This window comes from Scyliorhinus torazame, chromosome 9 (assembly GCF_047496885.1).
Source record: "Scyliorhinus torazame isolate Kashiwa2021f chromosome 9, sScyTor2.1, whole genome shotgun sequence".
Lineage (NCBI taxonomy): Eukaryota > Metazoa > Chordata > Chondrichthyes > Carcharhiniformes > Scyliorhinidae > Scyliorhinus > Scyliorhinus torazame.
In genome coordinates, this window is record NC_092715.1 from 134,385,180 (window position 1) to 134,403,938 (window position 18,759).

General features: G+C 50.6%; 1 protein-coding gene across 1 annotated transcript in view; it reads left to right on the forward strand.

Annotated features, from left to right (window-relative positions):
• Positions 1 to 18,759, forward strand: part of LOC140429483 (uncharacterized) — a 313,043-nt gene that overhangs the window by 286,439 nt on the left and 7,845 nt on the right. Inside the window, exons 16-17 of the mRNA XM_072516535.1 lie at positions 10,567 to 10,706; positions 12,599 to 12,670. Of these exons, the coding sequence (XP_072372636.1) occupies positions 10,567 to 10,706; positions 12,599 to 12,670 (212 nt within the window). The remainder of the gene's footprint in view (positions 1 to 10,566; positions 10,707 to 12,598; positions 12,671 to 18,759) is intronic.

The window sequence follows — 18,759 nt, forward strand, 5'->3', positions numbered from 1 at the left end:
GCAGTCTCTGCAGATAGCGGAGCGGGCTGGGCAGCGTGGGCGTGGATGCTGGCCCTGCCCGCAGAAGTAGCATGGTGTGCCCCCAGTCTGAGTGGGTCACCGCGCAACGCAGGCCTGTAACGTGGCTGAGCCTGAGGAAGTCCGAGGGGGGCTCGCAGAGTCCGAGGGGTACGTGCCCAAGTTATGTCGGGCCACCTCCAGTGAGGAGGCGAGCAATAGTGTGTCCTGGAGGTCCTTTGCCCCGTTTTCGAGTAGCCGCTGCCGGATGTAGGTCGAGCGGATGCCGGGCACGAACGCGTCTCTGATGTGCAGGTTCATATGGGTTTCCCCTGTCACATCCTGATGGTCACAGTCCCTGGCAAGCGCGATGTGTTTTTCTACAAATTCGTCTAGCGATTCTCCCGAGCGTTGCCGGCAGGTAGAGAGCAGGTGCCTGGCATGTACCTCGTTGATGTGTTTGACGAATCGCTTGCGGAGTAGCTCGACCGCCTCTTCATATGTAGTCGCCTTTTTGAGCAAGGCGGAAATTCTGTGACTCACCCGGGTGTGAAGTAGGCGCAGCTTGCGCGGCCCCAGGATGGGAGTCTCTGAGGAGTCCAGGTAGGCCTCGAAACATCGGAGCCAGTATTTAAAAATTACTTTTGCCTCCGGTGTCCGTGCTTCCAGATTGAGCTTCTCTGGTTTTAGGCCTGCGTCCATCCTGATGTAGTTTAGCTTATTAAATTGTTGTATCCTCAATAACGACGCTTAGAGAGTAAACGGTAAAGAAGGCTTTAATAAGCTAAGAACTAGCCTGGTGCCGAGACGGGTGCTAACTGCGTCCCTTATATACGACTCCCAGTTGGGCAGAGCCGGAGGCGGAGTCCCCTAGGGTTCCAAGCCCAGTCTTAAAGGGGACATCACCTTACATGATGATAAGGGTACAATACAGAAACAGTTCATCACAGCTCCCATTAACAGTCCCTTTGTGTTTTATCAATGACATTTTTATCAATCCCTCCTGAACTCCCACCTATGCTTGACCTTCTATTTTGCTCCCCTCTTCAACAGTATAAAACCCAGTGTGTTTCTACTTCTCTTCAGTTCTGAAAAAATAATACGGACTTGAGACATTTTTTTTTAGAAAATATTTTATTGAAGCCTTTGTAATTTTCACAGTCTAACACATTAACATCTCTTAAACAACCGCGCGGGCCAACACACGCAAAACACCTAAAGAACAAAAAACAGTAAACAACGCCCCCTAGTACCCCCGCCCTATCCCCTAATTACTTGTATACTAAGTTCCCTGGCCTTATCTAACATTGCCATGCCTCCTGATTTCCTCCCCCCCGCCATTTTCCTCTCCCCCCTTACTGCTGACGTTCAATTTTTCTTGAAGAAATCGATGAACGGTTGCCATCTCTGGGCGAACCCCTGAATTGATCCTCTCAAAGTGAACTTGATTTTTTTTTCCAGACTGAGAAGCCCTGCCATATCGCTGACCCATACTCCTGACTTCGGGGCTCCATGACCCTCCATCCCAGCAAAATCCGTCTTCAGGCCAGCAAGGAGGAGAAGGCCAGGACATCGGCCTCCCTCCCCACCCTTGGCCTCCGGATCTTCCGATATCCCAAATATTGCCAGTTCTGTACTTGGAAGTTACCCTCCCTTCCAGGACTTCTGACATAACGTCCGCAAATCCTTGCCAGAATCCCCTCAATTTTGGACATGCCCAAAACATATGTACATGATTCGCCGGGCTACATCCACACTGCCCTCATTTATCCTCCACCTTCTCAAAGAATTTGCTCATCTGGACTATTGTCATGTGGGCCCGGTGGACCACCTTGAACTGGATCAATCTAAGTCTGGCACACGATGAGGATGAATTGACTCTCTTCAAGGCTTTTCCCACAGTTTAATTTCCAGCTCTCCTCCCAGCTCCTCTTCCCACTTCCACTTCACCTCCCTGATAGGGGCCCCTTCCCACTCCATCAACTCCTTGTATATCTCCGAAACCCTCCCCTCTCCAACCCCTGTTTTTGACATCACCTTATCCTGTAGTCCCCTCAGGGGAAGGCAAGTAAAGCTTGGAACCTGCCTCCATACAAAGTCCCGCACCTGAAGGTACTGAAACCCGTTCCCACCCGGCAGCTCGAACTCCTCTTCTAATGCCTCCAAGGTCAGAAAGGCCTCCTGGATGAATCGGTCCCCAAATCTCTCAATCCCTGCCCGCTGCCATCTCTTAAAGCCCCCATCCAGCGGACTTGAAACATTAACTCTGTTTCTCTTTCCACAGATGCTGCCAATCCTGCTGAGTGTTTCCAGCATTTTCTGCTTTTATTTCAGATTTCCAGCATCCACAGTATTTTGCTTTTAGACTCTCCAGTAACTTTGACCAGATCTCTGTATTGTAAGGTTGTGCACTTATTTTGTATGTCTGAAGGTAAATTAAGCTAACATTAGATGAGGTGTTGTTAGGCCGTGGATGTTCTACAGGTTTTAACTTTCCAGAGTGCGCTGATGATACAGGTAGTGGAGTCCTCCCACAATCAATTACATGAAAATCACCATCAATGGCTTTCCATGACATCAATTCTCTGAAAGTATTATTCCTTTGAAGAATAGGCCTCTGAGGTCTGGGTCCTTAGGTTCTTCAGCTGAGGACAGTTGTTTTGGAATCTTCCATGGAGTAACTTTCTCTCTCCCTTCCATTGGAACCAATGCTTCTCTTGTAGCACCTCCTCAAAAGAATCAAAAAATCACAGGTCCTTCCAACTGCTGACATCTCTGACTGCTGTTCCCTCTACCACAATGTTAAAAAGCGAATTTTCTACTTAATTGACATCAGCCTTATCGACAAAAACTGCTCCTAAACTCTGTCTCCCTTCACCTGAGCAGGAGTAAGCCAATGAAAGGTGGTTTTCTGGATTCTTGCCTGCTTTACTTGGTTAATGAGTGTTGTGGGAGAAAATCATATCAGGTAAATAGCACTTGCAGATTGGGAAGCATTAGGACCACCTCATCACAAACCTGCCAACAAGACTAGAATTAGTCCATCATATCTGGATCCTACCATAAAAAAAGGGCCTAAGAATTAAACTCAAACAGTGATGGATAAATAAATCTATTTCATGCCTTTCACTAAAGTTTGCAAAAGTAGAATTGCCATGTGTTAAGGGAGGATTACAGCCATCTTATCTTGACTATTGATGCACTGTACATAAGTATGCGAGTACCCACAGGGCATGGTTTAGCACAGTGGGCTAAACAGCTGGCTTGTAATGCAGAACAAGGCCAGCAGCACGGGTTCAATTCCCGTACCAGCCTCCCCAAACAGGCGTCGGAATGTGGCGACTAGGGGCTTTTCACAGTAACTTCATTGAAGCCTACTTGTGACAATAAACGATTATTATTATTGGTAGTAAACAGAAGAAAAAGAGAATTGTTAATGCAGCTCATGGTCCAAGCCATTGGTCAGAAATATTATCATGGAGTGCAAGAATATTGATAAAAGCAGGTGATGCATTGTTTAACACAATGGCTAAAAGCCCCTCCTCGCTGCCCCTTACCACATACCCCATCCAGTCCAGGCATTGGTCAAGTTGAGTGCACCTGAAGATCGCTGGATGAGCTGCATAAAATAAAATGTGCCACTTACCTTTATCATCCTTCATGGTCTTCCTGCCCACAATTTTATATTATTTGATCTGAAGGAGGCTGGCACAAAGATGGCATGCAACTTGTTCAAGGTGGACTACCACATCAACTCACATCAGTGCACCTGTTGCATGAAGAACATGTTGACACCATCGCACTTTAATAATATGGCGGCATTTGATAAAAACATAACTATTATATCCTGTTCCATCCCTCCTACATTAGTTTCTGTCTTGCTTCAGAGGATTATCCATATCCAGTGGTAATCCAAGAATCTGGTGATGGAGCCTGCCCTACCCCTACTCAAACCATGGCCCAGATGTTCACTCCTCAGTTGGGTTCACAGAGTCCAGAGTTTCCTGGTTCAACGAACCTGACCTTTAAAAATGGCCATCCCAGTCGACATAGATCGGAGTATTTCCGACTATATAGGGGAACAAGACAGGGATGCCCGCTGTCTCCATTGTTGTTCGCGTTGGCAATTGAACCTCTGGCCATGGCGTTGAGAGACTCCAGGAAATGGAGAGGGGTGATTAGAGGGGGAGAAGAACACCGAGTCTCGTTATATGCGGATGACCTATTGTTATACGTGTCGGACCCAGCGGGGGGAATGATAGAGGTTATGCGAATTTTGAGGGGGTTCGGGGATTTCTCGGGGTATAGGCTAAACATGGGAAAGAGTGAATTATTTGTGATACATCCAGGGGACCAGAGTAGAGAGATAGAAGGCTTGCCTCTAAGGAAAGTGGAAAGAAACTTCCGATACCTGGGGATTCAGATCGCTAGGAGCTGGGGAACCTTGCACAGACTTAATCTGACACGGTTGGTAGAACAAATGGAGGAGGACTTCAAGAGGTGGGACATGCAGCCTCTATCGCTGGCGGGCAGGGTGCAAGCAATTAAGATGATGGTCCTCCCGAGGTTCTTATTTGTATTTCAATGTCTCCCTATACTAATCACTAAGACCTTTTTTAATAAAATAGACAGGAGCATCACGAGCTTCGTGTGGGCAGGGAAAGTTCCGAGAGTAAGGAGGGGGTTCCTTCAGCGTAGTAGGGACAGAGGAGGATTGGCACTACCGAACTTGGGCGATTACTATTGGGCCGCCAATGTGGCAATGATACGTAAATGGATGATGGAGGGTGAGGGAGCGGCGTGGGAAAGACTGGAGAGAAAGTCCTGTAAAGGGACGAGTTTAGAGGCGCTGGTGACGGCGCCGCTACCGATCTCACCGAAAAAGTTTACCACGAACCCGGTGGTGGCGGCAACATTGAATATCTGGGGACAGTGGAGGCGACAGAGAGGGGTGCGGGGAGCCCTGGTGGGGTCCCCAATCAGGAACAACCATAGGTTCGCCCCAGGAAGAATGGATGGAGGATTTCAGAGCTGGTTCCAGTTGGGAATTAGGAGGGTGGGAGATTTATTTATAGATGGGACTTTTGCGAGCTTGGGAGCATTGGAGGAAAAGTATAAGTTGCCCCGGGGAAATTTCTTGAGATATATGCAGGTGAGGGCATTTACTAGACAACAGGTGAGGGAATTTCCATTGCTCCCGACACAGGGGATACAGGACAGGGTGCTTTCAGGGGTGTGGGTCGGAGAGGGCAAGGTGTCAGAGATTTACCGAGAGATGAGGGAAGAGGGGGAGGAGTCGGTGGGCGAACTAAAAGGAAAGTGGGAAGAAGAACTAGGGGAGGAGATAGAGGAGGGTATGTGGGCTGATGCCCTAAGCAGGGTAAATTCCTCTTCCTCATGCGCCAGGCTTAGCCTGATTCAATTTAAGGTGCTACATAGAGCACACATAACGGGAGCAAGATTGAGCAGGTTCTTTGGAGTGGAGGACAAATGTGGGAGGTGTGGCGGGAGCCCGGCAAACCACGCACATATGTTTTGGGCATGCCCGGCACTGGAAGGGTATTGGAAGGGAGTGACGGGAGTGATTTCGCGGGTGGTGAAGGCCCGGGTCAAACCAGGCTGGGGGTTAGCTCTATTTGGAGTTGCGGAAGAGCCGGGAGTGCAGGAGGCGAAAGAGGCCGACGTTGTGGCCTTTGCGTCCCTAGTAGCCCGGCGCAGGATCCTACTCATGTGGAAGGAGGCGAAACCCCCCGGACTGGAGGCCTGGGTAAATGATATGGCGGGGTTCATTAAACTGGAGCAGATAAAGTTTGCCCTGAGAGGATCGGCTCAAGGGTTCACCAGGCGGTGGCAGCCATTTCTCGACTACCTAAGGGAACGTTAGAGGGAAGACAGATGACCAGCAGCAGCAACCCAGGGGGAGGGGGGGGGGGGGGGGAGGGGGGGTTTAGTTTAGGTCAAAGATAAAGGGGTTTTGTTACTTGTGTATTGTTTAAAATTTCTGTATTGTTATTGTTGCGTTTGCTTTGTAAGAGGGGAAAAATTGTTGTTTGGGAAAAAATTTTCAATAAAACATTTATAAAAAAAAAAAAAAATAAAAAAAAAAAAAAAAAAATGGCCATCCCAGGTTGGAGTTTTGGTGGGGTTGGCTGAAAAAGGAGTAGTCGGAACAGGCAACCCCAGAATGAGTGCAGAAGCTGCCTGGTGCAGAGGTGGGCTGTGTACAAGGCCTGCTTCTGTGCTCCAGCGCTGTGTTTAAATAAATAAAACTTAAGAAAACAAAACACAACTCTCCAACCCTCACTCCCCGCACACTCCCTGTACCCCATTCATGCTAATCCATGTCCCCATCTACCCCCATTGTTCCCATACTCTCATGTCAACTCAGTGCCCCTCTACCTGCCCCATACCCCTACACCAAATTAATGCCCCTCTATTCACCCCCATTGCTCCATTACAAATTTAATATCAACCAATGCTGAACCATGCCCCCTATCCAACACTCTCTTCCCTTACCCCTTCACGCCAACTCATCTAGTATGCTTGGCCAATTCCTTGCCAGCTTTGACATTTTGGGGACAGCTTTGAACGTTTAGCACTTCCTGGACAGCTTTGTCAGTTTTGACACTTGCTAGACAGCTTTGACACTTCCTGGACAGTTTTGACAACTGTGCAGCTCTTTAACAATTCCTTGACAGCTGCACAGTTCCTTGACAGCTTGGCCATTCCAATGAGCTTGCACATAAAAGTGTATAATCATGTTTTAACAAACCCATAGGGCGCCTTAACTCTTGCAAAGGGTGCTTTTCCTCTCCCAAAGGTGCCCCAGGACCCTATTCAAAGTGGTACCTTAACTCCCAAAGGGATAAGATGGTTTTGTAGACCTCGAATGAGTCCACACCGAATAGTTTAAATGACATATAGTTTTATTACAATAAACTGTTATTTGAATATATGAAAGATTCCTGCCGGGTCTCTCCCGTCGTTATCAAAACAGGCCAATTTTACACAAGAGATAATCGAACATGGTTTAGGATTCCGCGCTCCCTTAAAGGGGTAGCTCATATTCGGGGAGGTTGCCAGCCTCTAAGCCCCGTGCTGGTTATGACACCTGGCTATCCAAATGCATTCACCAAGTTCAGGCCTCCTCTAACCTGTTCTAATCTGCACATTTTGGATTCCACACTTCTGTTTTTCCAAAGCCCCACTACAGTGGAGGCAGCTGGTGATTTAAATTGCCAGCTACTGTGGTAATATGTCTGTAAACAGTATTGTATATAGTTGGTGGTGCGACCTCCAACCAGCAGTACAGATCCACCATGCAGTCTCGAGACAGTGGTCTTGTGACAAGGCACTCAGATATAAGTCAGGGCAGATCCGGTGATCCTCAGAAGGTTATAAGACGTACATGAGGACAGTCATACATAGGGGTAGTTCCAGGGGAGTATAAAGAAACTCCATGATAATAATCTTTATTGTCACAATTAACACTGCAATGAAGTTACTGTGAAAATGCCCTCGTCACCACATTCCGGCACCTGTTCGGGTACACAGAGGGAGAATTCAGAATGTCCAAATTACCCAACAGCACGTCTTTCGGGACTTGTGGGAGGAAACAGGAGCACCCGGAGGAAACCCACGCAGACACAGGGAGTACATGCAGACTCTTCACAGACAGTGACCCAAGCCGGGAATCGAACCTGGGACCCTGGAGCTGTGAAGCAACAGTGATAACCACTGTGCTACCATGTCGCCCATAACTTGCTCTGTATCTGATCGTTATCTTACCACATGTGTATTAATAAAATCTTGGCTTGGACAAGTCATAAACATGAATTCCTTGCTAGACAACAGCTACCTCTGCAAACTATGCATGCACAAACCCTGGCCCGACTCCAGTCCCATCCCTTCAAATAGAGGAAATGCTGGGTTTGGGGGCGGGACTTAGAATTTTAGTCCATTTGACTTCCAGTGGCGGCCATGATGTTAATGGTCGCACATTTGGCAGCTCCCACTTGAGGCTGTTGTTTTCGGACCTTTTCCCCGTTTGGAGGGTAGATGGGTGGCTGAAAAAAGTGTAGGATGTGTCAGAGGGGATTCTGATTCCACTGGTGGGACTGGTGGATGGATCCACAGACCAGAAGTGGGTCAAGAAGAAGGGAGCAGCTGGAGCAGGAGAATCCTTGTGCGCCACTGCTTAAGGTGGCGGAGGGTGTAGGGCTAGCACTGCAAAACCAATGGTCAATGGACCAACTGGTGGACTTCTTAAATGAGAAGCAGAGGAGAGAGGCCCATGAGAACCTAGCCAAGGCGGGAGACCTGTTGAAGTCGGGAATTGACCGAATGGAGCAGAGGCTGGAGTCCCAGGGCCAGCGGGGGTGAGGGGAATCAGTGGAGGTAGGAGGCTGTGACACCTTGGGTGGGGGCTGCCAGGCTAGCTGGGCGGGCTAGTTAATGAGAGCATAGTGGGGGGTGATCAGGTGGGTAGTGTAGAAGTGGGAAATGGGGTTGCAGTTTTGTTTAGGGGAGGGTGAAGGGGGCGATTGGGGATGCTGCTGAAGGTGTTGCTGTGACATTATATGGGAGGGAGTGGTAACGGTGGACATCCAGGGGTGCGCCTGGAGGGTCGTGTGGCATGGGTGGAGGGGCTGGCCTAATAAGGGATATGGTTGACCGGCAGGGGTGGGTGGCGGGAAGCCCTCCGGCCAGGCTGGTCACATGGAATATAAAAGGGATAATGGGCCAGTCAAATGGTCGAGTATTTTCGCGCATCTGAGGAGTTTGAAGGTGGATGTGGCCTTTTTTGCGAGAAACACATCTGAAGATTGGGGACCAGACATGGCTAAGGAAAGGGTGGGTAGGGCAAGTTTTCCATTTGGGGTTGGATATGAAGACGTGTGCAGTGGTGCTGCTGGTCAGTAAGTGGGTGACGTTTGAGGTGGGGAATATCGTAGCAGATTTGGGGGGTGAGGTTTGTGATGGTAAGCGGAAAATTGGAGGGGATGCCAGTTGTCCGAGTTAATGTCTATGCCCCAAATTGGGATGATATGGAGTTTATTTTTTTTAAATTTAGAGTACCCAATTAATTTTTTCCAATTAAGGGGCAATTTAGCGTATTCAATCCACCTACCTTGCACATCTTTGGGTTGTGGGGGCGAAACCCACGCAAACACGGGGAGAATATGCAAACTCCACAAGGACAGTGACCCAGAGCTGGGATCGAACCTGGGACCTCAGCACCGTGAAACTGCAGTGCTACCGCTGCGCCACCGTGCTGCCCCGATGTGGAGTTTATGAGGCGGGTATTGGGGAAGATCCTGGACCTGGACTCGCACTGACTGATTATGGGGGGGTGGGACTTAAACACGGTCATTGATCCGGGGTTTGTCGGTCGAGCCCAAGATCGGGGAGGGTGTCGGGGGTGGCAAAGGAGCTGAAGGGGTTTATGGAGCACATAGGGCAGTGGACCCGTGGAGCTTTGGGAGGCCAAGGGCAAAGGAGTTTACATACTTCTTCTATGTGCATAAGGTCTACTCGCAGATTGATTTTTTTTGTGGTGGGTCAGTAGTTACTGGAGGAGATGGTGGACTCGGTATGTTTGGCGATTGTGTTCTTGCACCATCATCCCTCCCTTTTACATCTGGGGCGAAATTCTCCGGTCGATGTCCGCCAACCGGCGCCCAAAACGGCGCAAATCAGTCGGGCATCGCGCCGCCCCAAAGGTGCGGAATCCTCTGCAGCTTGGGGGGCCGAGCCCCAACCTTAAGGGGCTAGGCCCACGCCGGACTAATTTTGCGCCCCGCCAGCTGCCGGAAAAGGCCTTTGGTGCCCAGCCAGCTGGTGCGGAAATGACATCTCCGGGTGGCGCATGCGCGGGAGCGTTAGCGGCCGCTCACGGCATCCCCGCGCATGCGTTGTGGAGGGAGTCTCTTCCGCCTCCGCCATGGTGGAGACCGTGGCGAAGGCGGAAGGAAAAGAGTGCCCCCACGGCACAGGCCCGCCCGCGGATCGGTGGGCCTCGATCGCGGGCCAGGCCACCGTGGGGGCACCCCCCAGAGCCAGATCGCCCTGCGCCCAGGACCCCGGAGCCCGCCCGCGCCGCCTTGTCCCGCCGGTAAGGTAGGTGGTTTAATCTACGCTGGCGGGACAGGCATTCTAGCAGCGGGACTTCGGCCCATCCGGGCCGGAGAATCGCGGGGGGGGGGGGGGGGGGGGGGGCGCCAACCGGCGCGGCGCGATTACCGCCCCCGCCAAATATTCGGTGCCGGATAATTCGGCAACTGGCGGGGGCGGGATTCACGCCAGCCCCAGCGATTCTCCGACCCGGCGGGGGGGTCGGAGAATCTCGCCCCAGGTCTTGATGACCAAAATTAAATATGTAAAAAAAATGTGATGACCAGATCAAAAAGCACGATGTTGCAGTAATTCCAAATTTCCAATTTAAGATTGAAGCACGAAATATCACAATACTCTATATAATGGAGCCTATTATTTTATATGATATTCTGATAGTAGAACAATGTGAGCTGCTTAATAAAGTCATAAACAAATTCATTATTATCTATATAGTTGTAAGGTGCCACAGCTGACACTTGGAGAAGAAAAAACTAAGAATCTTTTAGCTCATAGCAAGCTCCAAAGTTACTCCACACCAAAGTACCCGACATTGCACCACGTACCTTTCTTAAAGAGTGCCTGCGAAATTGAAGGTAAGCAACTTTATTACACCGCTTGTTGCAACTCCTACGAACTAGCAAAGTTTGACAGTGAGGGCTCTGAAAGTATCTGGCATTTAAGAGTCTCCACAGATTTTTGTCCTTATAGTTGGGGCAAATTTATTCAAACTCTATTCTGTATTCATTAATTTACAAATAAACACTTTTAGAAGAGCTGTGATTAATGTGTTAGAAGTTTATTTACCCTCCTACAAATGGTGAAAACATAGACCAGATAGAGAGAAAATGTACCTTTAACATGCACCAGTAACATAGCTGAACCACAGCTTCAGAAAATCACTAGACAGAAACTCATGAGGATATGACCACTCTTTCCCAAGCCATCTTTCCAGAGGTGGAGGGTTCTTACCAGGAGCACAATTCCATAAAAATATTCTTTAATGTGCATGTGTAATAGTTTAGTTCAAAAGCGATTTGCTGCAGTTTAAACGGCTACTTGTGAACTTACCAATATTCGTGCCCTAATTATCAGACTACTTACTGCAGTTCATTTTTAAAAAAATGTATTTTATTACAATCATGTATTAAAACATGGATCAAAAAAAGTTCGGCACGGTAGCACAATGGTTAGCACAGTTGCTTCACAGCTACAGGGTCCCCGGTTCAATTCCCGGCTTGGGTCACGGTCTGTGCGGAGTCTGCACGTTCTCCCCGTGTCTGCATGGGTTTCCTCCGGGTGCTCCGGTTTCCTCCCACAGTCCAAAGATGTGCAGGTCAGGTGGATTGGCCATGCTTATTTGCCCTTAGTATCCAAAAAGGTTGGGTTGGGTTAAGGGGATAGGGTGAAGGTGTGGGCTTGCATCGGGCCGAATGGTTTCCTTCTGCATTGTAAATAATATGAAAACAGGTTACAGCAAATAAACACCCCGGGAAACATATCTCCCAGCATTCAACTAAACAGTCTTTACAAATTCTTTCCCTTTTCCACCCTCCCCATCCCCCGTTATGAACAGCTCTTCAAACACGGTCACAAACATCCCCCACCTCTTCCCAAACTCCCTGCAGAGCCCCTTAACCCATACTTTACCTTCTCCAACCTCATGAAGTCGTACGGGTCACCCAACTAAGCCGCTACCGCCGATGGCGATGCCGACCGCCACTCCAGTAAAACTCACCGCCATGCAATCAGAGAGGTGAAGGCCGCGACATCGACCTTCTTCCTCCCATGAGTTTCAGTTTCTCTGAAACCCCAAATATCACCACCATCGGATCCAGGTCCACTTCCTCCTCGCTATCCTGACTAAGACCACAAACACTCCCACCCAAAATCTTCCCAATTTTTCGCAACCTCAAAACATATGCACATGATTCGCTGGTCCCTGCCCACACCTCTCACACTCATCTGCTACTCCCTGAAAGAATCCACTCATTCTTGCCCGAGTCAAATGCACCCTGTGCACCACCTTAAACTGTATCAAGCTCATCCTTGCACAAGAGGAGGTCCCGTTTACCCTAAGCAGTGCCTCAGTCCATACTCCCCAATTGATCTCCCCTCCCAACTCCGCTTCCCATTTCTCCTTGATCTTCACCACCCGCTCAACTCCCTGCTCCCCCAGCCACTTGTATATATCCCCAATTCTTCCCTCCCCTTCCACATCCTGAAGCAGCAGTCGCTCCAGCAGGATACGGCAGTTCAGTTTAAGTCTAGAGAGGAGTTTGGCAAAATATCTGAACACCAGGCCAGCAAAGGGCACACTTACAAGTTCAGACCTCGTATGCAATTTAGACTCCAAAGATTTCTAAAATTTGAGTGTTTTTCAGACTCTTTATGAACAATGCTAATATGTAATTTTTAGTTGATAAGAATTGAAGGTGCATCATTTAATTATCACATTATCATGTGACTTTTTATTTTGGTTTTATAGAGTTGCATACACACAAACTTCCACCAATAAAGAATTCATCTGAAGCTAACCTTAGACCACACAGCAAGAAAGGTATGTTCATTAAGCATTTAAAAAATGCTGAATATATATAAAATTGAAGGCTTCAACTTTCCTGTGCTGTTGTGTCAGGAAACTGGAATAATCTTGGCAGGCAGGATAGGAAATTTAGATAAGAAGCTTTCCTGCCAGATAACTTCCCCCAAAACCACTTATGTGGCCCATGCTGGAAGTCTGGATTTGAAGATTTTGCATCAGCAGAAAATTAGCATCACTTCAAAAACTGCCCTTAATGAAACAGGACTAACAGATTTATTTGTTTGTTCTTCTATCTTGCTTTGCTTGTACATGCACTTACTGTTTGCAATATTTCACACTTCAAAAAGCTAACAATGCAGCCTCTGCTACCAATAGTATCATGCACAGAGAAATTAGGCAAGATTTTCTGTAATGGAACGGGATGTGGCATCTGGGTAAAATGGAGGTCCTAACCCCACATCATGTCAGGAACAGTAATCAAATGTCAATTTTAATTCTATTGAGCAATTAGCATCCAGAGCGTGTATGTATTCACTGGCCAATAGCACGCCCTCCAGCACTGAATTGTTTTAAATTCTCTTATGGGATTTGGGCGACGCTGGTTAGGCCAGCATTTATTGCCCATCCCTAGTTGCCCTTCAGAAGATGATGGTGAGTTGCCTTCTTGAACTGCTGCAGTCCTTGAGGTGTGGGTAGACCCACTGTGCTGTTAGGAAGAGCGTTCCAGGATGTTGCCCCAGTGACAGGGCATCAATGGCAATGTATTTCCAAGTCAGGGTGATGAGTGACTTGAAGTGGCAGCCTGCCATGCAGATAAGGGAGAGAGGTCTCAGCACTTTTAACCTCTCCACAGGAAGGCTTGCAGCCACAGCCATGTACCATGTACAAAGGTTACACAGCTGCTGGAGGGGCTAGGGGTTTGAAAGTTGTGGTGGTATGTATTAGGGGTAATACGGTACACCATGAATGCCGAGGAGCTATTGGAGGACAGATGCTGGGTCCCGATCGGATCTGCCGCCTACTGGGCTCCACCCAGATAGGCGGGGTATAAGAACCCGGTTTACTCCCCGCAGCTGCATTCTGTGACTGAGCTGCTGGGGAACAAGTCTGCTCAATAAAGCCTCGATTAAAGTTCTCTACGTCTCGCCTCGTTTGTGATCGATGGTGCTACAATTTATTGAGCAGACTTAAAAAGGAATATGGAGCTCTGGATCGCCCCGGAGTGCCTGCGAATCGGCCCCCAAGCAGATAACGCAACATCGGCGTTTAAGCACTGGCTGGCGTGCTTTGAGGGATACCTCCGAACAGCCCCCGGCAGACCAACAGAAGACCAGAAGATGCAGGTCCTGCATTCCAGGGTGAGTCCCGAAATCTACTCACTCATCGAGGACGCGGAAGAATTCCCAGCGGCGATCAACTTGCTGAAGGAGATCTACATTAGGCCCGTCAACCAGGTCTACGCACGCTACCAGCTCACGACGAGACGACAAATCCCCGGGGAATCGCTAGACGAATTCTTCAATGCTCTAACGATCCTGGGAAGAAACTGCAACTGCCCAGCGGTTACGGCGATCGAACATACGGACCTCCTGATCAGAGACGCTTACGTAGCAGGTTTGGCATCATCGCAAATTCGCCAGAGACTTTTAGAGAAAGACTCTCTCGGACTCACAGAGATACGGGCCCTTGCAGCCTCCCTCGACGTGGCCTCCCAAAACGCCCGCGCCTATGCCCCCGACCGCGCTGCAGCCCCTTAGACTCCGTGGACCCCTGCCGCGACCGACCCCCCCGGCACCCCCCACCCCACCGCAACCATGCGCAGCCAGAATCCAGACCGGGGCCCCGCTGCTATTTTTGCGGGCAGACAAAACAGCCCCGCCACCGCTGCCCGGCTCGCTCGGCCACCTGCAAAAGCTGCGGTACAAAGGGGCACTACGCAGCGGTGTGCCAGTCCCGTGGGGTCGCCGCTATCTCTGGGGAAGAAACAGGACCACGGACTCAACCCCCCCAGCGACCCACGGGCGACCAACGGGCGCCGCCATTTTGGGCCCCGGACACCACGAGGGGGGGACGGGCGCCACCATCTTACTACCCACGGGCCGCGTGCGATCCATGGGAGCGGCCATTTTGTCCACCCCTGGCCGCGTGCGACCCATGGGAGCGGCCATTTTGTCCACCCCCGACCGCGTGCGATCCATGGACGCCGCCATCTTGGCTGACTGGCAAAGACCCCAGCGTGGACGGCTCCACACTGCCTGAAGACAACGGTCTGATGCACCAACCACGTTTGGCATCGGCGACCTTCGACCAGTCGCGGCCCCGGACGCTCCAGACGACAACGACAAAGGTGCTGGTGAACGGGCACGAGACGCCGTGTTTGATCGACTCGGGGAGCACGGAGAGTTTTATTCACCCGGACACGGTAAGACGCTGTTCCCTTGTAATTCGGCCAAGCACCCAAAAATTTTCCTGGCGGCGGGGTCCCACTCCGTTGCAATCAAAGGGTTCTGCATCGCAAACCGAACGGTGCAGGGGAGAGAGTTCAAAAATTACCGGCTGTATGTCCTTCCCCACCTCTGCGCTCCCACCCTCCTGGGGTTGGACTTCCAATGCAACCTCCAGAGCTTAACATTCAAATTTGGCGGCCCTATACCCCCACTGACTACCTGCGGCCTCGCGACATCAAGGTCAAACCGCCCTCCTTGTTTGCGAACCTCATCCCGGATTGCAAACCCGTCGCCACTAGGAGCAGACGGTACAGCACCCAGGACCGGACGTTTGTCAGGTCCGAAGTCCAGCGGCTGCTGAAGGAAGGCATAATCCAGACCAGCAATAGTCCCTGGAGAGCCCAGGTGGTAGTAATGAAGACAGGGGAGAAGCAAAGGATGGTCGTAGACTACAGTCAGACCATCAACAGGTACACGCAGCTAGATGTGTACCCTCTTCCCCGCATATCCGACATGGTCAATCGGATTGCACAGTACAAGGTCTTCTCCACCGTGGACCTTAAGTCCGCCTACCATCAGCTCCCCATTTGCCCCAGTGATCGCAAGTACACTGCCTTCGAAGCAGACGGGCGGCTATACCACTTCTTAAGGGTTCCATTCGGCGTCACGAATGGAGTCTCGGTCTTCCAACGGGAGATGGACCGAATGGTTGACCAGCACGGTTTACGGGCCACGTTCCCGTACCTCGACAACGTCACCATCTGCGGCCACGACCAGCAGGACCACGACGCCAACCTCTGCAAATTCTTCCAGACCGCTAACGCCCTCAACCTCACCTACAACGAGGAAAAATGCGTGTTTAGCACCGACCGTCTAGCCATCCTTGGCTACGTAGTGTGTAATGGAGTGATAGGCCCCGACCCCGAACGCATGCGTCCCCTCATGGAGTTCCCTCTCCCCCACTGTGCCAAAGCCCTGAAACGCTGCCTGGACTTCTTTTCTTATTACGCCCAGTGGGTTCCTCAATACGCAGACAAGGCCCGCCCACTAATCCAGTCCACTACCTTTCCCCTGTTGACAGAGGCCCGCCAGGCCTTCAGCCGCATCAAAGCGGATATCGCAAAGGCCATGATGCGCGCCATCGACGAGTCCCTCCCCTTCCAAGTCGAGAGCGACGCGTCCGACGTAGCTCTGGCGGCCACGCTCAACCAAACGGGCAGACCCGTGGCTTTTTTCTCCCGGACCCTCCACGCTTCAGAAATTCGCCACTCCTCAGTAGAAAAGGAGGCCCAAGCCATAGTGGAAGCTGTGCGACATTGGAGGCATTACCTGGCCGGTAGGAGATTCACTCTCCTCACTGACCAACGGTCGGTAGCCTTCATGTTCGATAATGCACAGCGGGGCAAGATAAAAAACGACAAGATCCTGCGGTGGAGGATCGAACTCTCCACCTACAATTATGAGATCTTGTATCGTCCCGGAAAGCTGAACGAGCCGTCCGATGCCCTATCTCGCGGCACTTGTGCCAACGCACAAGTGGACTGTCTCCAAGCCCTCCACGAGGACCTCTGCCACCCAGGGGTCACTCGTTTCTACCACTTCATAAAGGCCCGCAACCTCCCGTACTCCGTCGAGGAGGTCCGAACAGTCACCAGGAACTGCCAAATCTGCGCAGAATGCAAACCGCATTTTTTCAGGCAAGATAGAGCGCACCTGATAAAGGCTTCCCGTCCCTTTGAACGCCTCAGTTTGGACTTCAAAGGCCCCCTCCCCTCCACTGATCGCAACACGTACTTTCTTAATGTCGTTGACGAATACTCCCGTTTCCCCTTTGCCATCCCCTGCCCCGACATGACCGCGACCGCAGTCATTAAAGCCCTATGAACCATCTTTACCCTGTTCGGTTTCCCCACCTACATCCATAGCAATAGGGGGTCCTCCTTCATGAGTGAAGAGCTGCGTCAATTCCTGCTCAGTAAGGGCATAGCCTCGAGCAGGACGACCAGCTACAACCCCCGGGGGAACGGGCAGGTAGAGAGGGAGAATGGATGGTCTTGGGCCCTGCAGTCTAGGAGTCTCCCACGTTCCCGCTGGCAGGAAGTACTCCCGAATGCCCTTCATTCTATCCGGTCCCTGCTGTGTACCACCACTAACCAAACACCTCACGAGCGCCTCCTTGTCTTCCCTAGGAAGTCCGCTTCTGGAACGTCACTTCCGACCTGGCTGGCAGCCCCGGGACCCATCCTGCTCCAGAAACATGTGCGGGCGCACAAATCAGACCCACTGGTGGAGAAGTTGCATCTACTCCACGCAAACCCGCAGTACGCCTACGTGGCGTACCCAGACGGCCGACAGGACACGGTCTCTCTGCGGGACCTGGCGCCCGCCGGAGCTCCACACACCCCCCCAACACCAATCACCTCCCCCTCACTCCCGCTGGTGCACCCCACTGCCACCCCCTTCACGGGGGGATCGGTTCTCCTCCCAGGCCCGTCCAGGAGTAAGGAAACAGAGGGGGACAGCGCGATGCTCCCAGAGTCGACCGGACCCGAGCCAGCACCACCACCACCACCCGGGCTCAGACGATCGGAAAGGGCGACCAGAGCACCATCTCGACTCATCGAATCGACTTAAGGTGGATATAATTCAGTGGCCCAGTAAAGCGGCATTGTTGTAAATAGTTAACGCTGCAAATCGGGTAAAATGTGAATATTTCAGTGGCCCAGTAAAAGCGGCCTGATTGTATATAGTTCAATGGTTAAGGCACCGACCCTGTAAACCCCTACCACCATACCACCCACCACCCTGCCGGGTTCTTTTTTAACAAGGGGAGAATGTGGTGGTATGTATTAGGGGTAATACGGTACACCATGAATGCCGAGGAGCTATTGGACGACAGATGCTGGGTCCCGATTGGATCTGCCGTCTACTGGGCTCCACCCAGATAGGCGGGGTATAAGAACCCGGTTTACTCCCCGCAGCTGCATTCTGTGACTGAGCTGCTGGGGAACAAGTCTGAACAAGTCTGCTCAATAAAGCCTCGATTAAAGTTCTCTACGTCTCGCCTCGAGTGAGATCGATGGTGCTACAAAAGTGATTGTGGGAGTCTGCCTCTGAGAAGATGCCTCGAGGCATCTGTTACGCGATAACACTGAAGTGGGCCAGTAAGCTGCCAGGAGAATGCCAGTCAGACTCTGATCAACAGCCTCGATTGATCTTTTAATTGACTTAACCATGGTATCTGCCATTTGTGGACAGCTAGGCACTCCATGTCTGATTCAACTTCCTGGAAATTAGTCAAGAATCAGGACCATGGTCTATGGCATGGAATGGCACTTTGGTAGGATGAATAAAGGAGCTGAATATTATTTAAATGGAGGACTGCAGAAAACTGCAGCACAGAAAGAAATGGGGGTGCTCATGCATCAACTTGATTGCCGCTGATTGGTGGGCTTCATTGGTGGCAAAATGGTAAAGTCACTGGACTAATAACCTAGAGGCCCAGGCTAATGCCCTGGGGACATGGCAGCTGGTGGGATTTGTATTTGATTAATTAATAAATTCAATAAAACTCAATAAAAAATCTAGAATATAAAGCTGGTTTCAATAATTGTTTTGATGAAACGATCTTCGATTGTTGTAAAAACCCATCTGCTT